Source organism: Penicillium chermesinum (genome assembly GCF_028974085.1).
Source record: "Penicillium chermesinum strain IBT 19713 chromosome Unknown utg000008l:1.0-1752722.0:1.0-1753981.0, whole genome shotgun sequence".
NCBI lineage: Eukaryota > Fungi > Ascomycota > Eurotiomycetes > Eurotiales > Aspergillaceae > Penicillium > Penicillium chermesinum.
The window spans coordinates 849,938-877,319 of NW_026695318.1; the positions used below are offsets into that span (position 1 = coordinate 849,938).

The 27,382-nt window shown below is 52.7% G+C and overlaps 10 protein-coding genes across 10 annotated transcripts; 6 read left to right on the forward strand and 4 right to left on the reverse strand.

Annotated features, from left to right (window-relative positions):
* Positions 1–177: 177 nt before the first annotated feature.
* Positions 178–2,099, forward strand: has1 (ATP-dependent RNA helicase HAS1; the record flags this gene model as incomplete). The annotated part of the gene is made up of 3 exons (XM_058479405.1): positions 178–1,473; positions 1,528–1,788; positions 1,845–2,099. The coding sequence occupies 3 exons, from the start codon at positions 178–180 to the stop codon at positions 2,097–2,099; spliced, it is 1,812 nt and encodes a 603-aa protein (XP_058325973.1).
* Positions 2,100–3,940: 1,841 nt separating this feature from the next.
* On the forward strand, positions 3,941–8,743 carry N7468_010111 (uncharacterized protein; the record flags this gene model as incomplete). The annotated part of the gene is given in 3 exon segments (XM_058479406.1): positions 3,941–7,838; positions 7,849–8,543; positions 8,600–8,743. The coding sequence occupies 3 exon segments, from the start codon at positions 3,941–3,943 to the stop codon at positions 8,741–8,743; spliced, it is 4,737 nt and encodes a 1,578-aa protein (XP_058325974.1).
* A 696-nt stretch (positions 8,744–9,439) lies between these two features.
* Positions 9,440–10,429, reverse strand: N7468_010112 (uncharacterized protein; the record flags this gene model as incomplete). The annotated part of the gene is made up of 1 exon (XM_058479407.1): positions 9,440–10,429. One exon carries the CDS (start codon positions 10,427–10,429, stop codon positions 9,440–9,442), a length of 990 nt encoding a protein of 329 aa, XP_058325975.1.
* Positions 10,430–10,785: 356 nt separating this feature from the next.
* On the forward strand, positions 10,786–11,998 carry N7468_010113 (putative haloacid dehalogenase-like hydrolase; the record flags this gene model as incomplete). Its single annotated transcript, XM_058479408.1, has 5 exons — positions 10,786–10,934; positions 11,169–11,201; positions 11,290–11,499; positions 11,614–11,776; positions 11,825–11,998. The coding sequence occupies 5 exons, from the start codon at positions 10,786–10,788 to the stop codon at positions 11,996–11,998; spliced, it is 729 nt and encodes a 242-aa protein (XP_058325976.1).
* Positions 11,999–12,254: 256 nt separating this feature from the next.
* Positions 12,255–14,030, reverse strand: N7468_010114 (zinc knuckle domain protein; the record flags this gene model as incomplete). The annotated part of the gene is made up of 2 exons (XM_058479409.1): positions 12,255–12,965; positions 13,032–14,030. 2 exons carry the CDS (start codon positions 14,028–14,030, stop codon positions 12,255–12,257), a joined length of 1,710 nt encoding a protein of 569 aa, XP_058325977.1.
* An 839-nt stretch (positions 14,031–14,869) lies between these two features.
* On the forward strand, positions 14,870–15,671 carry N7468_010115 (ORMDL family protein; the record flags this gene model as incomplete). Its single annotated transcript, XM_058479410.1, has 3 exons — positions 14,870–15,026; positions 15,168–15,526; positions 15,621–15,671. 3 exons carry the CDS (start codon positions 14,870–14,872, stop codon positions 15,669–15,671), a joined length of 567 nt encoding a protein of 188 aa, XP_058325978.1.
* A 1,217-nt stretch (positions 15,672–16,888) lies between these two features.
* Positions 16,889–18,716, forward strand: N7468_010116 (uncharacterized protein; the record flags this gene model as incomplete). The annotated part of the gene is made up of 2 exons (XM_058479411.1): positions 16,889–17,015; positions 17,071–18,716. The coding sequence occupies 2 exons, from the start codon at positions 16,889–16,891 to the stop codon at positions 18,714–18,716; spliced, it is 1,773 nt and encodes a 590-aa protein (XP_058325979.1).
* Positions 18,717–19,197: 481 nt separating this feature from the next.
* On the reverse strand, positions 19,198–21,188 carry N7468_010117 (calponin homology domain protein; the record flags this gene model as incomplete). Its single annotated transcript, XM_058479412.1, has 2 exons — positions 19,198–20,941; positions 21,022–21,188. 2 exons carry the CDS (start codon positions 21,186–21,188, stop codon positions 19,198–19,200), a joined length of 1,911 nt encoding a protein of 636 aa, XP_058325980.1.
* A 390-nt stretch (positions 21,189–21,578) lies between these two features.
* Positions 21,579–22,295, forward strand: N7468_010118 (uncharacterized protein; the record flags this gene model as incomplete). Its single annotated transcript, XM_058479413.1, has 3 exons — positions 21,579–21,645; positions 21,712–21,828; positions 21,907–22,295. 3 exons carry the CDS (start codon positions 21,579–21,581, stop codon positions 22,293–22,295), a joined length of 573 nt encoding a protein of 190 aa, XP_058325981.1.
* Positions 22,296–23,634: 1,339 nt separating this feature from the next.
* On the reverse strand, positions 23,635–26,549 carry N7468_010119 (argonaute family protein; the record flags this gene model as incomplete). Its single annotated transcript, XM_058479414.1, has 3 exons — positions 23,635–25,244; positions 25,298–26,370; positions 26,425–26,549. 3 exons carry the CDS (start codon positions 26,547–26,549, stop codon positions 23,635–23,637), a joined length of 2,808 nt encoding a protein of 935 aa, XP_058325982.1.
* Between the last annotated feature and the right edge of the window lie 833 nt (positions 26,550–27,382).

The following is a 27,382-nucleotide window of genomic DNA, read 5'->3' on the forward strand; positions in this document are numbered from 1 at the left end:
TATTTTGCCGTCTTTCACCGATCAGAAAAAAAAAGTAGGAGGATTAGTTGCCTCTGGCGTTGCTACTAAATTCCCGGAGACCCAAACATACTCCTACGGGATCTCGACTCCATTGAACCGGCCAGCCGTTCTTGAAATACTCAGGATACTGCCGATTCCTTGATATCATCCGCCGTCATGCCTGGCCCCGTGGACACCGCAAAGTCCATCGCCAAGAAGCGTAAGAGGAAGCACGCTACTAAGCCTGCTACCGACGACGAAGATGTCGCTCCCGTAGCAGAAATCTCAAGCCCCGCCGTGAAGAAGTCCGCGTCCTCTTCCAAGTCGTCTGCCGATAATTCGACTAAGAAGCGCAAGGTCAGCCCTTCTGCCAGCGAGGATGAAAGCGCCGACGAGGTTGATGCCGTGGACGCCAAGGCGCAAGAAGGAAGCGATGACGAAGTTGAGAATATCGCCGATGAGAAGGATAACGTGGGCGCAGATCTACCAACTATGGAGGATGTGCGCTTGCCGCAGACTGAGGGCACCGAATTGCGAAAATTCACCGAGCTGGGACTTTCAGAGAAGACCATGCAGGGTATCAAGGATATGGGCTTCGAAACTATGACCGAGATTCAGCAGCGCACCATCCCCCCGTTGCTTGCTGGGCGCGACGTTTTGGGTGCTGCGAAGACTGGTTCCGGAAAGACTCTGTCTTTCTTGATCCCTGCCGTTGAGATGCTGAGCGCTCTACGATTCAAGCCCCGGAATGGCACTGGTGTTCTCGTGGTCTCTCCCACTCGTGAACTGGCTCTCCAGATCTTTGGTGTTGCCCGTGAGTTGATGGCTCACCACTCCCAGACGTACGGTATCGTCATTGGTGGTGCAAACCGGAGGGCGGAGGCTGAGAAACTGGCCAAGGGTGTTAACCTGCTCATTGCTACCCCCGGTCGTTTGCTCGATCACCTCCAGAACACCCAAGGATTTGTCTTCAAGAACTTGAAGACCCTTGTGATTGATGAAGCTGACCGAATCCTGGAAGTCGGTTTCGAAGATGAAATGCGCCAGATCGTCAAGATTCTGCCTTCCGAGGAGCGTCAGACCATGCTCTTCTCTGCTACTCAGACAACCAAGGTCGAGGATCTTGCTCGAATCTCGCTGCGTCCTGGCCCATTGTATATTAATGTCGATCATCGCAAGGAGCATAGCACTGTTGAGGGTCTGGAGCAGGGCTACGTGATCTGTGAGGCCGACAAGCGATTCCTGCTTCTGTTCTCATTTTTGAAGCGCAACCTGAAGAAGAAGATCATTGTCTTCTTTTCCAGCTGTAACTGTGTCAAGTACCATGCCGAGCTGTTGAACTATATTGATCTTCCCGTCCTCGAGTTACATGGCAAGCAAAAGCAGCAGAAGCGGACATCAACTTTCTTCGAGTTCTGCAATGCTAGCCAAGGAACCCTTATTTGCACTGATGTTGCCGCCCGTGGCTTGGATGTTTGTCTCCCCCGTTTTACGTCCCCCTTCATATTCATTGCTAATTATGTGCAGATCCCCGCCGTTGATTGGATTATCCAATTCGACCCTCCTGATGACCCCCGTGACTACATTCACCGTGTCGGTCGAACAGCCCGTGGTTCCAACGGAAAGGGCCGCAGTCTGATGTTCCTGCAGCCATCGGAAGTTGGTTTCTTGAAGCATCTGAAGGAGGCCCGGGTGCCCGTGGTGGAGTTCGAATTCCCTCAGTCCAAGATCGTCAACGTCCAGTCGCAGCTTGAAAAGCTCATTGGTCAGAATTACTACCTGAACAAGGTAAGCTGAACAATCACTTTCCCTACCTAACCGATATTCTAATTCATCTCCTCTAGTCTGCCAAGGACGGATACCGCTCGTACCTCCAAGCATACGCCTCGCACTCTCTCCGCTCAGTCTTTGACGTGCACAAGCTGGACTTGGTCAAGGTGGCTAAGGGCTTCGGTTTCTCCGCTCCGCCGCGGATTGATATCCAGCTGGGTGCCAGCCTGAGCAGAGACAAGAAACAAGAGCAGCAAAGCCGCCGGACCTACGGCAGCCAGCCCAAGCATAATAAGGGGCTGAAGTTCAAGCGCAAGCACGAGGATTGAAGCGATGAATTGAAATCAAAAGTCTAGGGTCATCTGCATTGTTTCTTGGGATCGGAGTTTAGTGTAGATATATCAGTTTCCATTACTTATTTCTTCCTTGGTTGCAATCCGAGTACTATGTTAAAGGTGACATGTTATCTATGCGACGATGCCCGGCATTGGAACGTGGCTAAGCCTTACCCGGGTTTGGAATGCTAGATCAGGCCATGTGGAACAAGAGACATGAAGCACCACGTGGGATTTTGTAGTCAGGCTCGAGTTTCTTGGATCTTTTCAAGTTAGTGCTTTGGCCGTAACAAAGCTACGATTGACTTAAGCTTAGCGTATGTCGAGGGAATCCTGTATGATTGAAATCGGGCCTCGGTCACAAGAAACAGCAATCGCAGCGTGGACGGGCGCGTTGAGCACTCTCCAAGCTGGCCCAACCTTCTTCCGTTCTTTGGAGGCGTTCCGCGACAAGCGAGATCTGCGGGCTTCTCCAGGCCACGGGAATAGATCCTCATAGCCGCATGGATCATCTCGCCCTTCTGAGTTTAGCCCGCCACCTCGGAAACGAATAAAAGCAAACAGTATTATCCTATACAAGCAGTCACGATGGAAACTCCAGGTGACTTGCAGCGCCCTTGCGCGCGCCCAGCACCAGGCTGTAATTGCCGGAATCCAGGCTACACAGGGCGATGAAAACCGTAAGATTCCAGAGTGTCATTGCAGATGTGATGAGTTGGCAGGTGTCAGCACCAATCACGAGAATAGGGGTCCGAGGTCGTCTGGGAGACCCGAACACTGGTTCCAACGGGGAAAATGGGAGGGAAGTGGGAAGATACGGGAGATACGCCAGTCCCACCTGAGGCTGCGTGGGCTCTGAGTGGCTCTGGGGGTGTGACGACGGAGGTGTTTGTCGAATCAGGGATCCGATGCGCTGTTCGAGGATCTGGTCCCAGCCACTCAAGTTTCCGAGATCCAGGCTGAGTGTTACCAGCTGTTCTTCCTATTGTCTTGTATGGGATTGGTATTGAATGAGAATTGGGTGTGCCTGGGGAGCTTTTTAAGTCCATCGAAACTTGTGCGAACCAAGGAACATATGACCCTCCCGCAAGGATCCGCAGCCCAAAACCAGGGTTCCGTTTGTTGACTGGTCGAGGTAAAAGAAAAAAGGAAAAGAAAATGAAATACATGTTCCTCGCAGGTAGAGTTTGTATGGGTGGCACCGCGTGACGGAACCTGAAGTGTACCTCTACACATCATATCCAGCCATCTCTTTTTTTCCCTTTCAAAAAAAAAGTAACAGAAGAGAGGCTGGGCTCTTCACCTTATTATTCAATTTATCCGGACCCCGTACTCCTCCAATGCCAATTCCCTTTCCTTCTGGGATCAATCCTCTTCTTATCCCTCGCGTGTACGACGCTTCTCTCCCTTTCTCCTTCTTCCCTTCCCTTCTCTTCATGTGAGGGATCGGCGAAGCTTGATCCGCATAGCAACCACCTCACACCTCACACCGTTGCTTCTTCTCCCCCTTCGTCCTACTTCCTTTGGTCTCGCCTCGCCAAAGTAACTGTGCGCTGGTACGCCCTTCCTTCTCTTGAGAGACCCTCAACCTATCCTTCCCCCCCCCTTCCCCTCTTCCCCCCTCCCCGGATCCTCGATCTCTCTACCCAACCACCCCCACCACTATCGTGTCAATACGGGCACGGTTGCGCTACTGGCCGCCTCTCCCTCCCCTCTTTCCCTCCCCTGCCCAGCAATTCTGCCTGACTCTACCATCCCAGAGCATGCGATTGTCGGGTTGCAAGAGCAAAACAAAGAGGAAGAGAGAATAATAAGCCAACCATCTTGTCTGCAGAATGGGGGTCAACACCCGCCGACCAATCCTACCCGCTCCTACAGAATCCCTCGTCGATACCACGGGCAGCACAACGGGCACTGATCTGGCAACTGACCTTTCTCGCCGTACAGACAAGACGTCTTATTCCATCCCGGACGACGGAAGCCCAATCACTGTTCCTACCCGGTCTCATCGAGATCGGGACGACAAACTGTCTCGTTCACACCACGATTCTCAAACCTCCCTCCTCATCGAGTACTTTGAGGGCGGGAAAGGTTCCGGTGGTCTCGCATCTCGTCCAAGTGTTCGAGTCCGTGTGACTCCTTCAGGCGGCCGGAGGTCCAAGAAAGACGATCGCCTTCACATCACCGAGTCGGGTAGCAGCCGCAAACCGTCATATACCCATCGCATCTCATTGTCCTCGCCGAAGTCAAAACAAAAGCAACTGGTCGAGTCGAACTTGGATGATCACAGTGACCTGTCGAACAACTCTGTGGAGGAAGGCGATCACCCGTCCCGGCTGCCTGTAGAAATCGAATTCCTCAGGCGCGAACGGGGCAGCGAAATCTCTGGCTTGTCGCGCGACGCCCGCTACATGCCTCCCTCATCGGATATCTCCTCCATGCCCGCCGACAGCATGTTGGACACCTCTTCGGCCGGTCCGCGACGGAAGCGGAGCCAGAGCGCAGAGCGCGAGGCACCCGAAGAAGATCCGAATCTCCTCAAGACACCACGGCGACAACGAAGTCGCAGCCTCAGCACCGAGCGCATTGCTCATCGGGTTGCGGAAAAGCTTAGTGGCTCGCCACAGGAGACCTCAAGTGGCAAGAAGAGTCGGAGCAGGAGTAAAAATGTTGGCAAGGAATATCTGGAAGCCGAGCCAACCAAGCCATCGCGCCGAAGACGGCAAGTCTATGGCGACGAGGACGCTGGTCTCACAAGCCCAGAATCAAGCCTACTCAGCACATCGGCTGTATCATCGAACCGAAAATCTGGGGATCAGCACTCTATTCGCTCGGGCGCGTCCAAATCTTCTATCAATAATCCTAAATTGTTGGAAACTGTGGAGGATGCCATCCGTCGGTTGATTCTGCCCGAGCTTAAGGAGCTGAAAAAAGATCAGAAGGTCATGTCGAACAAAACCAAGTTTGAGCGTGATATTTCATCGTATTCATCTACAAGTTCTCGAGATGAGTTGGGTCGACGACTATCAAAACATGCGAGTGCACCAGACGTCATGAAGCCCAAGGTCGTCCTCAACAAGGATAGCAAAGATGAGGGCATCGTCCTATCGGGTGAGCGTGAGCCCTTTTCTCAGAACAAGGAACGCAAGTCGAGCAAGAGCAGTGAAACTTCGGACTCTGCATGGGTGAAGTGGGGCCGGCCTGAGCTCACTGAACAAGAGAAGCTCCGAAGGCAAAAGAGTAAAGGTTTGCGCGACGCTCAAGCTGCCGCCAGAGTGGGGTCCGCATTAACTGCTGCTTCATTGAAGCACCATGATTCACAGTCCAGTCTCGGTGAAAGAGAACGGCGCGGTAGTGAATCACAGCGAGGCAGTGAAGCTCAAGGCGCCAAATATAATGAGACTGAGCTCCTCTTCCAGAAACACAATGTTGCGCCTATGCCTATGCGAAGTGCAATCGACTCTGAAATGACAAGAGCCTCTCTACTCTCTGAGCGTACCGAGAGTCCTGCGCCTCGTCAAAAATTCTCTTTCGAGGACCAACCTGGTTCGCCTCGTCAACTTTCCTCTCCTACTACCCGCACTCCCAATCGCACTCCACTGGATCCTCGCCACGAACTCGGCATGGGCCACGGAAATCCATCGCAGCGAGATATCTCCCTTCACAGCACCTCAGACCACGACATGCGTGCGAAGAGCCAATCGCCCGGTAGCGACTGGGCTATCGCTGAAGCAGCAGCAGCAAATCTGCTGGATGCTGCCCAGCCAGCCAAGCACGACCCGTATGAAACTGGTCGCCAACTGAGTCCCATTCAGAGCGTTGCCAGCGAGCAGACACAAACACACGGCGCAGAGCACCCCAACAAGCACTACTCCGAGGCAGAAAAGGATATGGAGCCTCGGCTGTCCATTGATTCTTTGTCTTCTGCCCCCAGCACCAACCTTGCTCGATCCACTCGTCAAGATGGCGCCAGTCCTCGAAGCCAGGATGGATTCTCGAAGAATGGCGAGAGCCACGAGCTTGGCTACGAGCAAACGCCCCGAGTTTCAGGCATCTTCGGGCCTGATGATGAGGAATCCAGACTCTCTATTGGTGTTGACAGCCAGATGATGGACGAAAGCGATGTCGATTTCATGGACAAGGTCAAAGAGGGCCAGCACGTCGCAGCACCGACTGCAGCAGTTGCCAATCCTCAATTTGTCCACCCGGAAGGCATTGAATCTGCCGTTGCCTCTTTGATGGACCCTCCGTCTACCCTCGAATCCTATCAATCCAACCGCTCTCAGACCGATCTCGCGCAGCGCTCTGGCAGTCGCAGCCCTGAGAAGCCTGAGAGCGAGGGATACCGTGGCAGCCCTCTCAAGCAACGCCAGGATGCCTCCAGCCCTGATAACTCGTCTTTCCCTCGTCGCATGGGAGTCACTTCGCCTCCTCAGAGCGTGACCCAGTCAATCGAAGATATGGAGGAAGCTGGAGTGGCTGCTGCGGCTGGCCGCGGCATCGAGAGTCCGCTTCCAGAGGACGAGCAAAGCCAGGAATCCGAGTCGGAGATTAACACCAACCCCTCAATCATCCAAGGCCCAGCTGGTGGCAACCGTGACCATTGGGCGTATGATGCCCGATCTCCGCCCAATGGGCAGGTTCCTTACTACCACCCTGCTGTGCAGGCTGGAGCTAAGGACCTTCGTCCAGGCCAGCAGCCAAGCCTTGACGCCGAGTACTATGAAACCGCTCGAAACATCTTTGGTGGCGACGATGAATACTACCCTGACAGCCAAGCTCAGAACTTGTTCGGCACACCGCCTGGCGCTAGCAAGGACGAGGGGTATGTCTCTGCTGCCAATCCTATGTCTCCTAGCGTTGGCACTCCCAAGCAAGGAAACCGAGCCCTCGGTGGTCCTGGTGCCGCGTTTGAGAGCCCAGAACTTGACGATTCCTTCGGCGCTGGCCACCAACGTCATTTCAGTGGCTACTCCCACGGCGTTGGCTCTCCAATCTACGACAGCGCTACCGGCGCGGGAATCGACAGAATCAAGTCCAAGGACATCATTGCTCTGATGGACCATCTCACTGTCCGAGATGCTCAGCGCAATGCGCGTGACACCGAGATCCTCGTGACCCTCGTCCGGAGTGCCGCAGAAATGCGGAACTCCTTCGAGGAAATGAAGAAGTACATCGCTCAACAGGATGGTCTTCTTATGGACGCCAATGAGAAGCACCACGAGCGCACCCAAAAAGCCCTCGGTGGTCCTCGGCCCCTGCCCCCCAGCGCATCCCGAGGCCGCCAGTTCAATCCAGCGGAAGAAGATGATCTGCAGTCCAAGCGGAAGAACATCTTTCAGCGCGCGCTGAAGGGTCTTAGCCTCAAGTCAGGCAATGACTTGGCCAGAGTTGAGGGTATGCTTGAACAGCTGTTGGACGAAGTTGAGGCGTTGCGAAATGGAAATGACATTCCTCCCCCTCGCATGAGCGTTCGGACTGGAAGTATCGACACCAATGGCTATGAGACTAAGGGCCAGAACGGTGCTGTTTCTGTGACCCGCTCACCTCCTCGCGTAGCCAACGGCGACCAGCGTGTCAGCACTGTCCCCGAACAAGATGAAGAAGAGGATGAAGAGCTGGATGAGAATGATGCGTACATGACAGCTCACTTGCCTGTGCGCGAGCCTGCTCGCCACGAGAGAGCTGGGTCTCTGCCCCTCTCCACTCCTCCCCGCAAGCCTGTCGCTACTGGTCCTCGCAGCACCGAGACCACCCCCCAAGGCTGTCGACAAGAAGCATAAGCACAAGTCGAGCAGTTCATCCATCTTCCCAAAGATCTCTCGCTGGTCGAAGAGCACTGCCACTTCCATGGGTGACAACTTCCGCAACAGCATGCAGCCTGCCCGAAAGGAGCGCCCCCTCTCAGGGATGTCTCGTTCCGGTTCTGATCTTGCCCTGGGTGCTTACAACAAGCCCGGCGGTTACTACGATCCCGAGGGCGATGATCGCATTCGCTCCAACTACACCCTTGAGGATAACCAGCAGGAGAACCGCCCTCCGTCCCCGCTTGTGCCTTCCGCTGTCTCCGAGGCTCCCAAGTACCGCGCGCACCGCGGTAGTCTCGATCTGAAGCACCCTCAGCCTCGCCAGGGCCCTACCGGTCGCTACCAGTCCGCGCTAGAGAGCCAGGCTCAAATCTACACTACTCCTGCTTCTCCCAACTCGGAACAGTGGGGGTCTAACCATAGCTTGCCAGCTGTTCAGAACCACAACCGCTACAGCGGTGGCAGCCGCCTCTCGCCCATCTCGGACGCTGGATATTCCGAGTCTAGCTCTCGCCAGCCCGGCCCACCTCGTCCTCCCAAGCTCAAGGACAATGGCCCCTTGGTGCCAGAGCGTCCTCCTAAGATCCGCGAAGACGAAGAGCCATCCTACGGTGACCGCGCCGTCTCACGGGTACGGTTCCATTTCTGTCTCTCTTCTATCCATTGTCATCACTAATTCGCAAATAGGGCTCCGCTGTTCACTCTCCACCAACCCGCAAACCAACTGGCCCCCGTCCCCTGACATCTGGCGGAGCTTACAGTCCCAGCAATATCAAGCGCACGCGCTACCGTGGCAGCCCCATGCAGATCGACTATGACGACGACTATTAAGCATTGAGATACCCCCGGGCTGCACCGCCCTTGCGTGAACCGCTTGTCTGGTCTACTCTTATGATTGTGGCATGTTTCTTTTTTTTTTTACGTTTTACCCCTTTATCTATGAGCGTTCTCCGTCCTCCCCTCACGAAATCACGACCTTGATTCTACCCATCCTGTCCATTTTCGAGGACAGTGCAACTCTTCCACCTGTACGTTGAGCGTCTGTGTCCTGGCATTTGCGACAGTGCTCTTGCACTCTGTGTTCATAATAGGCTTCAACCTGGGCCGGGCAGTTTGTTTCTTCTTTGCCTGCTACTCGCCTTCACTTGCATTTTAGCGAGGAGCTGAAGCAGAGTATCCATTTTTTTTTTTCATGTAGTTTTTTGTGGGTGTAGATATTACGGGATATATCATGTCCTGGTCTGTGTGAAAATACATGAATCCTCTGTTCTGAATTCTTATTTCTTGGTATACTAGTATGCCATTGAACTCATATATAGTAGGCCAGTTGATCTACGTCCCTTTATATCATTCAATGCTAGAACGGTGTGATCAAGCGGGAAAGAGTTCATACTTGGACTCGACTTTCAACGCGGACCTAGCTTCCAAGAGCAATGCCACATAACCAAAGGTTCACATCATAATAAGGCTAGCAGTAACAACATACGCTAAGCATAAACCCACTTCTTCCAAACCGGGAACTCCTCGCTAATAATCCGAAAAAGGCCTCACAGTCGTCGTCCCCTTCTCCCGAAACGCATACTCCGCCGTCGCAAGCTCACTAAACTCCATCCCCTCGCTCACCGGAAACTTCCCCGGATAACTCTCGGTAGAATGACACTTCTGCCTGCCCCCAAACTTCGAACGTACCTGTCGAGCCCCCTCCGCTGCCGCTGTCCTCGGTTCAAGCGCCCGCTTCGCGGCCGCAAGATCCCGCGGTCCCTCCAGCGATAGCAGCGAGATTGCGGGCGATTTAGAGCCCGGCCGCGCGTTCTTGTACACCGCTGCCGAGGGGAGCGCGCGCGGTATACTCAGCTGCGCATCTTGAAAGTCATCTTCCTGGTCTGAGCGTTCGCTGTTTTCTTCCTTGGGCGCCAGAAGGCGGGATGCATTGATACCCTGCTGGGAAGGACTCGGGGCCCTAATGTCCACTATAGCGGACAGGGGTGGACGGGTGGGCGAGTGTGCTGTTACCCGTTTTCCGGCATCGTAGACGGTGATGCTTGTTTTTGAGCGTGAAGGCTGTGGGGTGATGGTGGAGGCTTCCACTGTGCGGGCGACGAGCTGGACGTGCTCTGGTGCGGTGATTGGGGAGGATCCTGGGATGGAGGGCCGGGTGAAAGACGGAGGGGTCACGGGTCCAGTGATGCCATGGTTGATTGTCCTGCCGGCGTATGTTGCTGCTGCTGGGCGCAAAAGGTTCTCGGTGGAGAAGAGGCTGGTGTGGGGGGGAGAGTGGTATCGCGCGAAGGGCACGATGCTGAGGATTATGTCGACGGTGAGTCGCTCGGCATGCTCGATTGAGTGCTGGAAGGGTGGGAATTCCCGAGGTGAGGTCCAGCATGGCCGGGCGAGGAAGGATATAAAGTAGATTGTCTGGAGGTAGCAGAGGGCTAGGATCAGAGAGCAGGTTGTCCAAAGGGTGATTGGGAGGACGGCGTGGGTGCCGGGCGAGGGCTTGTAGGTGACCAGTGGCATTCTGCAAGAGAGCAATTGGAGTTTTACATATGTAGGGGCTGAGGTCTAGGATTGGAAAAGGCATCGCAGCCTGAGGATAACACGGGTTAACTGGATGGCCTGTTCTATAGACTCGGAAGGAGCGAACGAGCGTTGGCCAGAAGGGAAGAACACCTGAGATAAGACGAGGTTGCAAGAGTTCAGTTTGCAGCAGTGTGCATTTTAGTAGTGTGATATGGGTGATTGAAGGGTACTAGTACAGGTGGGAAATCTTCATCGCTGATCAATTGAACCTGCATACTCTATAGAACGGGTCGTTGGCGGCGGCGCATATCAAATGGCTAGTCCGGGCCCGCTTCTCCCCCCCACTTCATGCCATGACAACCCCGCGAGCTGCCAGTGCTGTACAGTCGCTCTTCTCAATGGCTTCCTCTCGCCCGCGCCGGTTTGCCCCGCTTGATCCCGGCCAGCAGTCAGATGCACCGCTCTTGAAGGGCATCGTATTTGATGTAGATGGGACCCTATGGTGAGGCTATGGCTCCATCCCCTCGTTGCCTCTCTGGGCAGCGGAATGCTCAGCATCGGTTGTACCTCATGCCATTTGGTCGCTTTTATCGGTTGTCGGCGATATCTTTTTGGATCTTGTATCCATCTCAAGAGTCTCGAGGACTGCGCACAAGTGACCTGGAGTGCATGACCGGTCTGACTCATTCGTCTCATTCGTCTCATCTACTTTCCAAGCACTGCTAACATGAAGTAGCTTACCGCAACATCATATGTTCAAGGAGATGAGGTAAGTATGTCAGAAGCTTTCATCTTCCAAGACGTCTGGCTTCACTTCCCAGATTCGTACGCGCTTATGGATTCCTGACGCATCACAGGGATGCCCTCGGAATCGATAGCAAGACTGACATCTTGCATCATATACGGAGTCTCCCCAGCGATACAGAGCGCGCCGTGGCCACGGAAAAGGTGCGGGCTGTAGAGCGCCGCGCCATGGTCGAGCAGGAGCCGCAGCCCGGATTGACACGGCTGATGGACTACTTGCAATCACGGGGCCTGCGGAGGGCTCTCTGCACGCGAAATTTCGAGTATGTCTCCGGCTATCTTTTGATACCAAGCATGATAGCGCTCATCTAGTAATTTCCGTGAATTCCCGCGGGAAAACACCACACGTTGAAGGCCATATCCTAACGCCGTACCAGAGCACCGGTGCAATATCTCATCCAGAATCATTTGCCAACACATGTCTTCCTCCCTATAATTACACGAGATACTCCCAACGTGATTCCCAAGCCGGATCCAGCGGGCATTCTGCATATCGCGCAGGAATGGGGTCTGACGAATCGTGCTGAAAATCTCATTATGGTGACTATCTCCATATCGTCATACTTCGAGCCGATCTAACTTCATTAGGTCGGTGATAGCATTGATGACATGACGTCTGGGCATGCTGCTGGCGCGGCGACTGTGCTTCTTCTCAACGAACGCAATATGCATCTCAAAGAGCACGCCCATACTGATGTATGTATCAGCCGACTTGACGAACTAATCGATATCCTCGAGCGGGGATTTGTTGCCCAGAAATGATGAATGGAAGCGTCGAAGATCAGACATAACCCCATGCCATGTTCTGTTGTTCTCCAGTTGGAGACTATACTGTACTATCAAGATTTCTCAAAGGCACTGGGCCTGGGCACACCTGAAATATTCAAATCTATGGCGGCGTCATCTTCCAGACCACGATAAGATACGGCTACCAGTTTTAGAGTGTGGCGTAAATGTTTGACAAAGGTATCTTGAACAATGCTCGTACATACGTTAAGCACTGGCCTGTGCTATCCTCCTATTTTCCTCGGCGACCAGGCTTCCCACGCCCTTTTCCACGGCCGCCACCTCGAGAAGGTGGTGGAGGACGAGAGGCACTGGGGGCAAACGGAGGTGGCTTTCCCTTGCCGCGCCCAGAGCTCCGAGAATTGTCAGGTCCAGAGCCATTCCGGACAGTGAAGCTGTCTCCGAAACGGATAGTGCCACGACCCCCACCGCGGGCACCCCGAGCACCACGTGCAGCTGGTGGTTGTCGGCCCTTACGTGGTAAATTATCTTCACTGGAGGAGAGTGTCTGCGCCTTCGGCCTGTGTGGGTTTCCATCTCTGCTGTAGTCTATTGGTTCCGGGCGCTTCCTTGGGGCCTTGTTCAGATCAACAATTTTGATCGAGGGGTCGATGCCCTTCAGCGTCAATGATGTTTGAAAGGGCTTAAGGTTAGGGCAATCACCAATGAGATGGGCTTGACTGAGACAATGGGCACATGAGATCGAGACGTGGATCTCCGTTGGGGCTGGAATAAGGGCTCGCGTTGGGAACGTCCAGATGCTCTCACACTGGGACTCGAGATGCGGCCAGCCACATAGATCACAAGGTACCTCAGTCACAGAGCCCTTCAATTTTGAAGTGCAATCTTTTTCATCGTGGCCTTTTTCTCGACACCTCTGGCATCGCAACCAAGTGGGACATCGATAGTTTGGATGTTGATTCCAGGCACCGCAATGATCACACTGTTAAATAAACATTGATTAGTTCATGAGGCCAACTCGGCGGCTCTTTCGGGTTAATCCACGTACCTCTCTGGCGGGGCAAACATCAGTCAGATGGCCATGTTGAAGACATTCGGTACAGCCCACGGGGAGTTGCATATCAATACCGTCACTGTCTCGGTCCCAGTAGATGTACTGCACTTGAATCTGCAATTCTTCTTCGTCCAGGTCAGCCAGGGTCACTGGTGCGGTTGGGTATTTCTTGGCAAACTGTTGGAAAGCAGCTTCTTTAGACTGGGACCGCCTAGGATTGGATGTAGCGGAAGACGCTGTCTCGGGTGTTTGACCGTTGGCGCCATTTACTGTCCCATTCCCAACCTCCATTTCCGCGGGATCGTAGTCGTCGCTACCAGCTCCATCCTTTGTGCCGATGTTCAACAGCATTGAGTCGTCTTCTTCAGAGTCCAGAGACCCTGACGAGTCTGACTCAATGTTGATTGATTCATCGTCTGACACTTCTCCTTCTGAACGGCTGTCACTGTCCTCTTTGCCATTGACTATGTCGCTCGCTTCATCGGAGGCAGAAGCACTGCCAGCCCGCCAGAATGTATTCACATCCTTAAACTGGGACTCGTCTTGCTTGGCCTTCTTGTCCGGTCGCTCCTTTTCCTGAGGTTCCTTTGGCCCCGACTGCCTTCCGGCCGGAGTCTTGCGTTTTCCCAAAGTTGTGCGTACTGCGGCCTTTCTTCCCGAGTTCCAATTGATGACTGGCGCGCTCCCAGCATGAGGGTTGGCTACGACCTGGCGCTTGCCCATCTCCGCGTCGCTGTCAGACTCGTCGCTCGAGCTAGATCCTGAACTGGAAGTTTCATCGGGGTCTACCGCGAGAGTATCAGCACTAAACGCACCGCCACGGGGAACAAAGTCGGTCACATCGCTGTTTGCGCGGGAACGGTTCCGCCGTCGCCTCTTTGCGGGGCGATCCTCATTGTCGCCGGAGTCTCGGGCGGAGTTGGGATAGGACCGAGATCGTGGCGCGTTGATCAATGCTGTTCGCGAGTCAGCATCATCCTCGGTGTTGGCCATGCTGGGAATGGGAGGCGAAGCCAGCAGCGCAAGCAAAATGATCTGGATGAGAAAATCGCGTGAAACCTCGATTGCCGACGGAAATTTTACGGTAGGCGCGTGGGACCGCTGGTGCAGGTTTGGTTCGGGGCTTCCAGTAACTTGGGGAGGCTTAGGCGGTGGGCCGGTGACATTTCAATATTCGTCGCCTGTGCAGAACAAGGCGCAATTTTGATTGGGTGCTTCTATTGTTCTGTGTTCTTCTGTGGCAGTAATCGTTGGGGGAAACCACTAGTATGAGTCAACTTCATTACGGGTTGTGGCGGCAAAACAGAGATAGCAGGAGCGAACAGTGGCACATAACAACTATATTATTATTCTTCTTTTCGAGTTTATAGTGTATATGGGGCATAGGTAGACTTATCAGCCAGGACTTGTAAATAAAATCAGAATAAAGAATTCCAGCGCGGAAATGAGGGACCGCAAAAGGGGTCGATCCCATCTGGGGCGATCTCGTCCCCAAAAGTACACAGTACAAAAAAAGACACGGATTGCTGGAGCTTGCACGTGCTTGGAGCCAACCACTTGGGCTTAGTTTCTCATTGAGCTTTCGGCGATCTCCTGCATCGAGACGGTCTGTCCAGCTACTCCCAACGCCTTGCGAACGCGAACCGTCTGGAGCAGCCCCGTGACCAATAGGCCCGCCTTTCTCTAGTTCTGGGCCGCGTGTGCCACTTCCATCCCCACGCTCCTTTTGGAACCTTGAACCCCAACAACCCCCCCCTCGGCCATCATCCAAGCTGGCTTCCAACACCAAATCCTCCCTGTTGGTTTCTCGCACCATCTCTTTCTCTGCCGAGATGGACGGACCACAGCGGCTTTCCCCCCACACCCCGAAGCAGGGCCGTCGCAGGCGCTCCTCCAGCATCATTTACCAAGAACCCCCCGAATCCATCGAGCACACAAGCGACCAGGCAGCTCTCCCGAATCTCAATGCCAACTGGGTCAACGCAAAGGGTAAGTCGAATTGGCGCTCCCTTCCTCACCGGTCCAGCCCGGATGAGACACCGTGGGGGCAGTTAAATTTTGCGGCCTCTTCGGGGGAACCGCCTTACATGAGGCTGTGAGGCTAACGAGCATGTTCTGACACGACAATAGGAGCCTGGACAATCCATTTCGTCCTCATCGCGGCGCTGAAAATTTTATTTGACATCATCCCCGGTGTATCGCAAGAGACCTCATGGACTCTTACCAATATCAGCTACATGTTTGGCTCGTTTCTCATGTTCCACTGGGTGCGGGGCATCCCATTTGAATTCAACGGCGGCGCCTACGATAACCTCAATATGTGGGAGCAGATCGACAATGGTGATCAATATACCCCGGCGAAGAAGTTCCTGCTCTCCGTGCCTATCATGCTCTTCCTCCTGAGCACCCACTATACCCACTACGACCTCACCTACTTCACCATCAACTTCCTGGCTACGTTGGGAGTGGTCGTTCCGAAGCTGCCATTTGTAAGTTCTGTCGAGGAGCTGTTCGGCCATTCAGGCTCTTGCTATTTTGCTCTCCTGCCCCGTTTCAACCGGCATCCACTAACCTGTTCTCCAGTCGCATCGGTTGCGAATAGGCCTCTTCTCCGACTTACCGGATGAGCCATAGTATTTTTTTTGCCGTTTATCTTCTAGTCTCGCTACATTGGCGTCTGTCAGCCTTCGGCCTTTCACACACCGTCTCCTTCAAACCTCTCGAATCGAATCCTGTCCCTTGCTATTTCCGCGAAAAGAGTTCCTCGCATTGCGTGTTGACCCACGGAATCTATTTTATTTTTTTGAATCCGTCAGTGGCTTGTCAGCTTCTCCAGGTTTCCGTCCTTTCCCTTGGCAAATATGGAGATGCAGCCCGTGGCCCCCGGCCTTTAGCTCCAGCCTGTCCTTTGTCTAGATGTTTTCTGTTTTAGAGCCCTGCATATCTCTTATACCACGTGTTTATTCAATCCACACGCTCGGTGCGTCGGTCCTGCTCTTCTTGTGCGTAGCTGGATTAAACTGGGTCTGAAAAAGCCAAGCAATGCAAGTCATCTGTTTAGCTCGGACCGTGCGGGGATCAAGGATTAAGGGGGTTTAGCGTCAGATGGTGCGGCCGCCTGCTCTCATGAAAAGGCTGCGGTTGGGATTGGCCATTGTTCGATTGCTGATTATCCTCTGTTCTTACTCGGCGCGCTTCTCTTCATTTCTTTTTATCTCTTGTAGAGCCGAGACGTGCCCATATCTGGGGAACGATTTATATCTTTGTTCTATACTTAGACAATTTCGATTTGAAGCGGTTTGATTATTATGGCTTTTTTCCGATGCTACATCTGAATGAGATATTTGACAAAGACTTTTCGATCGCCACGCTCCTCTCCCTTGTTCTGTTCTAGCATAGGGGCAACGATCGCATATCATATTGCCTTGAGGTCTTTGGCTTACCGCCCAGAATCCATCAATATGGAAGTGTGATAGGAGCAAAGAAGTCCCGTATCGTACAGCTGAGAGTTGGAGACGTGTACGATATTCAAAGGTGGTAAGTATCAACCTTCGAATCGAAGCTGCGTCAAACTTCTTATCAAGTTGGCGTCGGTAGTGCAAGTTTCATGGAAGTATAAACTTGAAAGCGCCAACAGCGGGCGAAAACGCAACACAAATAGCCACAACCAGATCAGCTCAATGTTCTCACCACTACCTAGTTATACTTTGACGACGACTCCAGCATCCTACACACTGTCGTCCGCTCTCTTGACTCCGAGTCTTGACTCTCCCCAGATTTGTACACCTTCCTCACCCAAAGCCTGACTAATCGTTATCGATAAGAGCGCGTCAAGACGCGAGACAGCAACGATGTCACTTTACCGCGAGGGACAGACGACGGCCATGGGCCCCCCAGCAGGTCAGGCGTACCGAACGCCTATACCCCTGCCCTTCGAATTGGCCCAGCATACAGGGATTTTCTTCGAGGAAAAGCTATGTGCGGGACTATTCTCCCCGACTCCTGCCCCGCAATTCGAACTAACAGATTCTAGATACCCAAGCCTTGACCCTCCTCTTCAACACACTCTCGTCAGGGACGTATGCCTCGAAACATGCGCTTCTCCCACGACCGCAGCATCTTTCTCTTGCTGTCACCCTCCTCGTCCACCCGTCTACTACGACTCGGGCTAAATCCGCCGAGGAGAAAGAGGCTGCCGGTGCTGCGCTGAGGTTACTCCGTCTTCTCATTACGCTTGTGAGGCCCCAGGAAGCTGGGCTAGGTGAGGCGTTTAGCTTCACACTTGCGTCGTCAAGGTCCGGCCGTCGGCAGAATGCGGAGAACAACTCTGCTTCGACCGAGAGCGAGCATGTCAAGGGATTGCAGATCGATTTAAGCACCTCTAATTCACTCTGGACACGTGCACAGGACTTCTGGCATGCCGTGGGGTGGGCTTTCAATTGCTCGGTGAATCATCCGGAGAGATGGGAGCGATGGCAGATTTGGCTTTCGTTCATGTGCGACGTTATCGAAGACGACTGGAACGACAGAGTAGCAGCGCTCGAAGCAGAGGAGGGCACGGAACAATCGGAGACTGAGTCAGACCATAGAAGGTCCCGAGTAAAGGAGCGCGGGGACCGCACGGTTCTTCGCGAGAGTCTCCTGTACCAGTACATGACATCTGGAGCGTCATCGGGGCGATTGCGCAGGATTACAAGGGCAATTTTCGCGGATGGCAGTTCTACCTCAGTCAATGAATTTGGACAAGTGTTCAGCACGGAATTGAAGGCCCTAGGGACGAATGACAAGACTGAGTCGGTCAAGAAACGGGTTCGCGAGGTGAACATTGACCAGGAAGAATATGGCGACTACTTGGAGGATGAGACTGATGGCGACAATAATGACTTCCCTGGCCTTGATGGCTTACCCTCCGTTGCTTCGACTCCTCAGTCGGCTGCCCCAAATGGAAATGCTCGACGGTCGAAGCGGACAAGACGAGGAACACGGAGTGCTCCCGACCCAGCAGGCGCACAGCCTGTCAAGACCGCCGATGCAGGGCAGAGCTCTCACGGTACCGGCGTGTCGTCTATGGGTGGAATCCATGCTATTGGATTGCGCAAGCGGCTTCTCCAATTCCTGGCCCAGGCCGCCTCCTTCCTGCCAGGCGATTTTGAGCCCGTGTATAATCTATTCCATCTTTTCGTGGAACACATACGCCCGCTTCCCCTTCCCGTCTTCCAAGCTATTGTCAGCCCCTTCGTTACGCCTGAGCTCAGTGACGCAGGCCAAACTACCCTGTGCGAACTCCTGATAGCCCGCCTGCAAGAGAGCGCCGCGCCTCGATCGGACGAGGATTACATGACACAGGCCAAGCTAGAGGATTGTTTACTCCCATATGCAGCGGCTTCGTCTACCGTGGCTGACAACGCCAAGATTTCTATTTTGCTTGAGGCTCTTATTATCCTGCTAGCGGACGACGGAATGCTCGTTATCACGCCCACGTTCAAGAAAGCGTTGGAAAGTGGTATCCAGCGCCGGAGTGAGCAGCTGGACGGTGGAAGCCGCCGTGGTCGAAAGAACGATAAAAAGAGTAGTGGTAGTGACTCGTTTGAATTGGTGTGTTTAATAGAGAGTGCAGAGAGACTGGTCTACTTGATGGACTTGGTGCCGCAGGATAATGCTACAGGGACGACGTTTTGAAGACCGGTTCTCTTCATGGTGACGATTCTCATGAATTATGTGTGACTTGGCGTGGCTTTTCATCTTTCCTCTCACATCTCTTATGGATATATAGAATATAATGACAATATGGGTGCATACTAGTACTCTTTCTAGTACTAGAAGATTTTACAGACCATTTGATTGAACTTTCAAGCTACTTTGATTGCGAACTTGAGCTCGAAAATACTAGCTTGGCATACGCGGTCAATGCTGGACCAAGAACAGGGTTGGAAATTCAAACTTGGAGAAGATATAGTAAACAAGCCGGGGGAGAAGAAGTAAATAGACCGGGAACAACCATCCGGATCGCCGTCGCAAAGAACAGGGGAATAAGACCAATAGAGCTACAGCCTAGACATATAGCAAGAATAAGACCAAATGAGACCCAAGAAAAGTGAACAGTGCCTAGTCCAGCAGAACACTCCTGCTGGATAGCGAAAAAATGCCGGCCAGAATACACTTATGGAGGAGGACGAGGGCCAATGATCTGGCGTCGAGCACCTCCAACGCCAAGGCCAACACCGCCGCGGTTCTGATTATCACCGCCCATGTAGCCATACTGATGGATATCCCAGGATTGGCCGGGGCCCGAGCCAAGAGTGGTGTCGCGCGCTGCGGCTTGCGTTTGCTTCTGGTTTTCTTCCCATTCGCGCTGGCGCTCGCGCTCGCGCTCCATTTCACGCTCGAGGAGAGACTTGGAGGCCCAGCCACCGGCACGGGTTTTCTGCTGTGAGGCCTCACGCCGGCTGTTCTCTGCGTCGACTTCTGAGGTAGTGCTATAGTCTTGTGGGCGGTGTGTCCTCGGGACCGAGACTGTTGGTGCAGGGTTGGAATGCAGGAAGCGATCAGTGCGGTTTGCATTGTACGCTACCGGGTCTGGCAGAGGGCGGGAGGCGACGGTGGGTGGGGTTGGAAGATTTCTAGGAGGAATGACAGGTTGCTTACCTGCCACAGGCTGGGGAAGAGGACGTGGAGGCGGAGGTGGACCTTCTTCTTCAAATTCCTCCGCACGTTCAGGGGCCGGGGGAGCTTCTTGGTTTCTTTGCCATTCTCCACGGAGCATGCGACGCTCTTGCTCGAGAGACGACAGGTCGTAACTGGGCTTAGGTGGAACAGGAATGGGACGCTGTCGAGGCTGTGCCGAAGACTTGACACCTTCTTGGTGAGAGTTTCGGCGGCCAGCCTCATATTCGCGCTCACGCGCTTTGGCTTGCTCCAACTCCCGCTCGAGCTCTTTGATCCGACGGCTTTCGGGCGTTTCATCAGGAGACCCGCCATTTGCGGAAGCTTGGCCAGCTTGATATTGGCTAAGGAATTGCCCATTCAGGCGAGAATCATTGGCCTCGCGACGGCGTTCCCGCTCTCTCTCAAGACGCTCTTCAGCCTCCTTCTCCTCGGCGAGTCGCCGTTGCTCCTCTTCATCCCAGTGTCGCTTCTCGTCGTCCCATCGCTTCTTCTCAGCCTCCATCTCCAGCCGCTCCTTCTCCCGTAAACGATTGGTCTCTTCTTCCCAGCGCCGCTCCTCTTCTGCTTTGGCTTTGGCCTCCTGCTCTTCTATCTCTCGTTGGCGAATGCGCTCAGCTTGCTCCCTCTCTGCTTCCTGCTGACGAGCCAGCTCCTCTTCTTCGCGCCTGCGCTTCTCCTTCTCAGCGAGGCTTGGAACGGTTGGAGATGCGGAAGTGATTTGTCGCCGAGCGCCAAACGCAATTCCCTGGTTCCCTTGACTAGCCCCGCCCATGTAGCCATATTGGTGGATGTTCCAAGCCGGCGCGGTAGATGCTTCATCGTCTCTCCTACTCCATGAGCTATACCCTCCAGACGATTTGGTTGGACTCACGGGCCGACCCGGAGCGGCATCGCTGGCATTGCTCGCGGCACGACCCCCGCGCGTATAAGATCCTTGGCTCGAGGATCCCGTGGCACTAGGACTCAAGACTCCGCGCTTACTTTGCGGTCCGACGGTGCGTGGGAACTTTCCGGGCTGAAGCGCATTCGCTCTGCGACTAAATGCAGCCAGGCACTGCAGGACTTGGGCGGGATCCTTCGCTTCGTAGAGGTCAACGGTAAGGAAGACATCGTGCGGAGGAAGGCTGATAGGAGCAGTTTGGCAGGCGCGCAGGAAGTGTGAGATGTTTTCCATCTGGACGAATGGCATTGCGGACTGCTTAAACTTCACTCCGGGCGATACGGTCATGTTGACTAGCCTGGGTAGAGATAGGGATCAGTTCAGATTCTAACTGCATATATGGCAGGGCAATTTTTGATCCTGCAGGAATATACTCACTTGCACAGAGCCACGCCATCCTTCAAGCCCTCTAGTAAGTCTCCCGAGGGCAGCTTCTCATGCAAGGCCTCTTCAATCCAATCGCGTACCTCTGCGGCTGCCTGCGGGGTATAGCGGGACAAGCGCATATTGCGCAGGTCCTTGTCTAGCGAAGTCACCGACGCCATGATGATTTTGTATTATGGACTCTCCAGGTCAAATAGTCCCTGCGATTGAGCCAATCTGCTTAGTTGAGTAGTGGAGTCGCCGCCCCTTTTTGTAGGGATATCCCTTGTCGGAGTGTGCCTGATGGGCCGCGCGTAAAAGGTTGGGTAGCGAGGGGGTATGAAGTGGAAATCAGCAGATAAAAGGCAGTGACAAAGGCCAAAGGTCCAAGACGAGCCAACTTTCAAAGAGTGAGAGAATCGAGAGAGGGAGAAAATAGAATGGAATGCGGCCCTCTCGGGGTACTCGGGGCTGTGTTTATTGCGCGGCGGACCCGATGACGTTTCTCCTCTTTTTTTGCCGCATCCACCGTTTTCTTACTCCACGATCTTCTTGAACTGCTTCCCCACACAATGGTCAACAGTCTCTGGTTCAAGTGGAAGTCTTTGCGCCTTCCATGGCGCAAGTCTCGTCTGGTCGGTGAGTTTGTGGCATTCCGATGTTCTGCCTGCGCCTGAGATGGCTGTCGCTAACTCGCCAGTGCAGGCCAGGATCTGTCCGGAAACACCTTTTGGGAGTTCAAGGATGCCCTCAACGCGGGCCGATGGAGGCGCATTGTCAAGTTTCACCCCAAGACCCACTATTCGGATGTGAAAGTTTCTCGTGAGTTCAAACCTGCGCATAAGTGCTCTCTCACTCCACGAGTCCACAGCTGCTGACCTTTGCCGCTTAACCTCATAGCACAATGGCACCAATGGCTCCGATATGTCCGCGAAACACCCCCTAGCGTCGCGGAACAACAGCAAGATATTGTCCGCCAGGTCCAGATGAAGGAACTGGCCCGCTTGGCCGATGAACGATGGGCCAGTAAACCGTCTTTCCTCGACCAACCCAAGGCACAGCAATCGAACCCGACGATAGACGCTGCAAGCCAGAACCAATCGAATATAGCCCATGATAGCGCAGCAAATGTCAGCAAGGTGGAGAATATGCCATCTGCCCCCGCAGCCCGGACTCGCAGTGCCGAACCGACACCCAAGAAAGAAGAGAACCCGTGGTTAAAAGCTGACGCCAGAGGTCCAGGAGAGGCCTGGCAGCCGGAGTCGTGGTCGCCGAAGTCTCAACGTTGAAGTGGGTTTGGAACCTTGGACACTTGCAAATCTGTTTCATACCCAGGCCATAGGACCCATTTACCGATCCATGGGGCTCGCCATTCTGATGGGTTTACCACTGGTAGCCCTGTTATGCTGAAGCAACGCTATCCTCAAGGGATGCTTCGCATTCTTATTTATGGATTCTTCCTTCACCTTTGGTATATCACGTACGCTCTCATGGTAGCCACGAGGCACAATCCATTGAATATATCTTGGAGCGGGCTCCTGGCCCATGTATACTACTCTGTCGCTGTCTTATTAGGGCGCCCTTGTCTTTGACTAATAGATTACCCAACTCAAATCAGATTTTTGTAACAATATTTGAGAGCTTGAAGCTATTTTCTTAACACCTAGTCTAAAGGTTTCGTTATTTAGTGTTATTGATGTGGTAATAACCTTCTACTAGTAGTAGAGTGTCGACGAGCATTCGTAATTCGCAGTAATAGTGCTAGCATGATGTGGAGTAGATCTACTACGGTGGTGGGCTTTTCAGAATCTTATCATTATCGACGCCCTTCTCGGACTGAAGCTTAAGGCATTGGCTACGAGGATAGTGAAATTGATTTTGAATTGGCCACAGCCTCATTTCAATCTAGCAATCTCAATCTACCTTGTATGAAGACACGAACGCAATTTCAGAACAATGGCGCAATATCAAACCCAAGTCCAAAGCCCAAGCTCGAACAGAACCGAGAGCAAAGCCTCAAGCGCACCTCCTCTTTCTTTTTTTCTTTTTCGTCTTTTTTCGTTCATTGTTGAGCTTTCCTCATGACAGCCCCTTTGACGTTGCTTCTCCTCATGGTCATAAATCATCCAAGTCACCAAACCGTAGAGACAAGCCCCTGAATAGGTCAAACTCCCTTCATAGCTAATGCGTACCAACTGGACAAAATCCTGAAAATACCCTGAGGTGCCAAATTGACAGTGCTCAAATGCAAGAAACCGGGACCTGAAAATTCGCCCAGTTCAAGTTGCTGATACCATCCACACAGAGAAATGTAGGAGCCAAGAAGCTAAGAAGCCAAGAAGCCATGCAATGTCCGCTCCCCTTCGAATTTGACGGTGTGAAATCTTGTTTTTTTTTTCGTTCCTCTTTTCTCCGTTTCGTATCGGTGCCTTCAAACGGGGTTCAAAGACTGCAAGTAGACAAGCCTGCAGACAAGCGGATCACAAATGCAATGCAAGGTTCATGAAGTCAAGTACAGATGGTCCAAATCAAGCATGTCAAATTGGAACTCAAATGTAGATCATGTGATTAGCCACACTGGGATGAATACCGTATCGAAGACGACTCAAGTCCTTTTCTTTCACCGGGTCACCTCGTAATTCTTTCGGAATACCATGGGGGGTCTTCTCGCTCTTGGAGGTTGAATGCACTGGCGAACTTGCCTGCTCGGTCACAAAGACGGTCAGCCAGGAAAGCAGGGGTGCAGTAAGAAATCGAGCGCGTGCACCGTCCCATGACATAGCAGATATGGTGGGTCAGCTCCTGCAGAGTATCCGACGGCCGTCCTGTAGTGTTCGCCAACTTATTGGTAAAGACATTATCCCACATGACAATGTAATGGGCGGGGCGAGCAGATCCTTGAAGAGGTGCCTGTGCTTGCAGATAAAAGTCCCAAAGAGCCGGCCGCGTCACGACACGGTCAACAATAGCACCATTCTTGGGGTTGTTGGTCCGGTCACAGTCGGATTGTCTAGTAGGATAGAATCGTACATGATGACGCTTTGTCACCAGGATCAATGAAATGCGGGGCAACTGCTGGTCGCCATAGTTCTCCCTGATGGCATTGCGAATTTCCGGGAGCTCTTGGTTCAGAATATGGTCGTATTGACCTTCACTGACACCATCCCGGAAGATAATGATATTCTCCGGAAGGGCGTTGTTTTCCTTCCGCCATCTCTGGAGTCGACCACCCATCAATGAATGGAGGAGCTTTGCCATATTCTCCACACGGGATGGGTTCGCCTCAACCGCTCCAGGCCATTGCCCAAGATCCTTATTCGTGTTTGCAACAATTGCCCCCAAACTTGGATGTGAGGCAGCAGCACCTGGAGGGGGATGGGTGACATCCAAGCCGACAACCATAGTCTTCCCATTTGCCAAGACCTTTGGCACGTTCTGAAGAGTCTGGCAAGTCCCACCAAGCTTCAAGTTGACCTTCATGGCGTTGTTTGCCATATACTGGTGATCCGGCTGAGGCTTTCCGTGGAACTTATCAGAGCGGCAACAATGATTCAAGAGACCGTAACCAGAGTCTGCCTTCCATTTCAGGAAGTTGAAGGCTTTATCATCCAACCCATTCAGAATGAGAACTGCAAACTTGTAACCGTTCTTCTGCGCATTCTGGACAAAGCTCTCAATGTCCAATCGCCAGTAGCCTCGACGAATGGGAATAGTACGGTATTGATCTGGCCGAGGCATCTGCAGGCCCAATTCTTTCAACTTATTTGTGAAGGCATCGAGGTACGGCTGGACGTTTGGGAACAACCGAGCATTTTCATCGTGAAGTGTGAAATATCCCCATCGTCCATTGAAGGTGGCACCTCGGTTGAACTTTTCTCCACGCAGGTTCCAGGAGCCATCCCGGGGCTGCATGGTTTTTCCCTTATAGAGAAGCGTGGGAGCCTGGAGTATCCGACCAGGTACCACGACCATATCTTTGGCCATTCGCATTCCGTAAGGAATGGTTTGGTCGTTAATGATACCCACGATCTTCCGGCCATCTTCCATGATCGACTTGAAGTTGTCAGGCGGACGTCGGCAACTGAAGCGAATAATCTGCTGACGCTGAGATGTCGCCAGCTCGCCACCGTAGGGTTGTCCGGGAAGAATGACTGCAACATCCTGTGGGACATATTGAGGTTTGAGATTGCTCCCAACATTAAGCACAGGGACCGTTGCCAGCCGGCGCATGTTGTATTCTTTTCCGTTAGTTAGTGTCATTCACCGGAAAGCTACAAGGGAGAATACATACTTCTGCCAAAGTATTCTGCAACACTCACGTACTTCCCCTTCTTTCCCGAAGCATCTGAGCGATCAACCTCGAAGAATTGTACGTTCTCGGGCGAGGAGCCAAGCCGCTTAACGCGAGGGTTCCCTTCCTTCTTTTGCGGGTCGCCATCTGTGGGATTCGCTAGACCCCAGACATGCTTCTGGGGGTAACGCATTTTCCCATCGATCATCTCCTTTGGTAGATGAGTGAGCTCGACACGTACACCACGGACAAACTTATTGAATCCCGGGCGGTCCTCGCCGAAGACTCTCACAAAGTCGTCGGTACAGGCCTTGAATGCACCGGAGAGGAACATAGAGTTGTGGCACACATTCAAGTTCAAAAGGATATTTCCAGCAGCAAGACGGACACTGGAAAAGAATCCCCGGCCGCATTCTAAGCCTCCAGTAAGTGGGGCGAAGTTATTGCGGCGATCATCAATCCGGAAGAACTTGGTGGCGCCTTTACCGATCGTCTTCACATTCTCTCGATCAGTGAAGGGGTATGCGCTCATCATAATGTTAAGTGCCCGGATAAGTATATTCTCTTGCTCGATGGGATATTTGCTCGAAGGCTGACGTAGAGAAGCGAGGATCTTTGTGTGATCAATCACGGCAACCAGCTTGAAGGCACATTTGAAGACATGATCCGCATTGGACCTCCCGCTTTTCTTTTTCTTGTCCTTGTCGATATCGACCATGACATGTGTCATGTCGATCTCTTTAACAGTAAAGATTTCATGCATGAAATCGGTCATGGCATGGCTTTTCACCATGCGATCCTCCTTGAGCAGCTCCAAATGGATATCCTTCATGAGCCGAGGAATCTTGGGCGTAGGCTCGATATCCACACGATAGCAATAGAATTTGATACTTTTGTTGAGCTCCATGTTGAAGAAATTTGCTCGTAGATGGATCGGTTGGCCAACGGTTCCATAGTCGGGGCGACGCTCAATGGCGTTAGGCTGAGTCTTAAGAGTGGCATTGTGCTTGACCGCTTGGTCTTCCAAGTTGATCACATTTGCTGGTGCTTGTGGGCGTTCCATGAACATGACACTGGGTTTGAATCTGTTAGCAATATTATATTCAGGATTAGAGAGGAGAAATTACCTCGCATCAGTAGAAGGAGGGCCGCGAGATTGAGGAGGTCCACGTCCCCTTTGTGATCCTTGGTGAGGACGGTCATCGCCATAGCCACGACCACGCTCTGAGCCGCCACCACGATGAGCAGACATTGTGAATGAGTGTCAAAGATTGTATGAGAAGTTGGTAAACCACAGTGACAGAGGTGGAAGATAAATTGAGATCCAGGAAATAATGACGAGGACGTCTGCAGAAAGTGATCCGGCAATGGTTTCCGCAATTGCCCAAGTCTTCCAGACGATACAAGTCGTCTTCCGAAAGGAGAAGGAGATATCAAGGAGGGGATAAAGTCGGAGGACGATCGGAGCGGCAAGTATGGAGGTGAGGAGTCTCAGGAAGGCAATCCTTTGTATGGATCGAATCTATATGGAAAGTTAGTTTTTGCTGGACCCGATAAACATAGTAAGATAAGGTTTTTGGTGGGTCTTGCAAGCGGGGCAGCTAACGTAGATCCGGGGGTGCTTGGTATCGGTGTAATAGCAGCAAATGCTGACGATACAAGGGGAATGTAAACCGTTTAAAAAAAAAAAGCAGAGATAATGGCAGTGGTGGTAAATGGTGACAGCGAACGAGCTAGGTGGATGTAGGTGCAGGTGGAAATTGATAATACTCACAGGTTGAGAAATTTGGAGAGTGGAAAAGTAGGGTAAAAATTTGTAGATGCTCTGAAGCTGGTTAGATGTGAATAGTAAGAGAGATGTGTTGTGATACGGAGTTGAAGGGGAACTGAAAATAAATCGAAAGGAAGTTGAAAGAGAAAAGAAGTGCTTGCAATGCAGTGAAAAGCTGGCAGATTTGAGGTTCTGATCTCGCCAGCAGTATGGAGCCACAAACCTTAGGCTTTATGACGAGGCAGCCCAAGAACAGTGGTAAGGTATAAATGAAGGAGAGATCATAATAGCAAGAGGATAGCTAGCAATCAAAG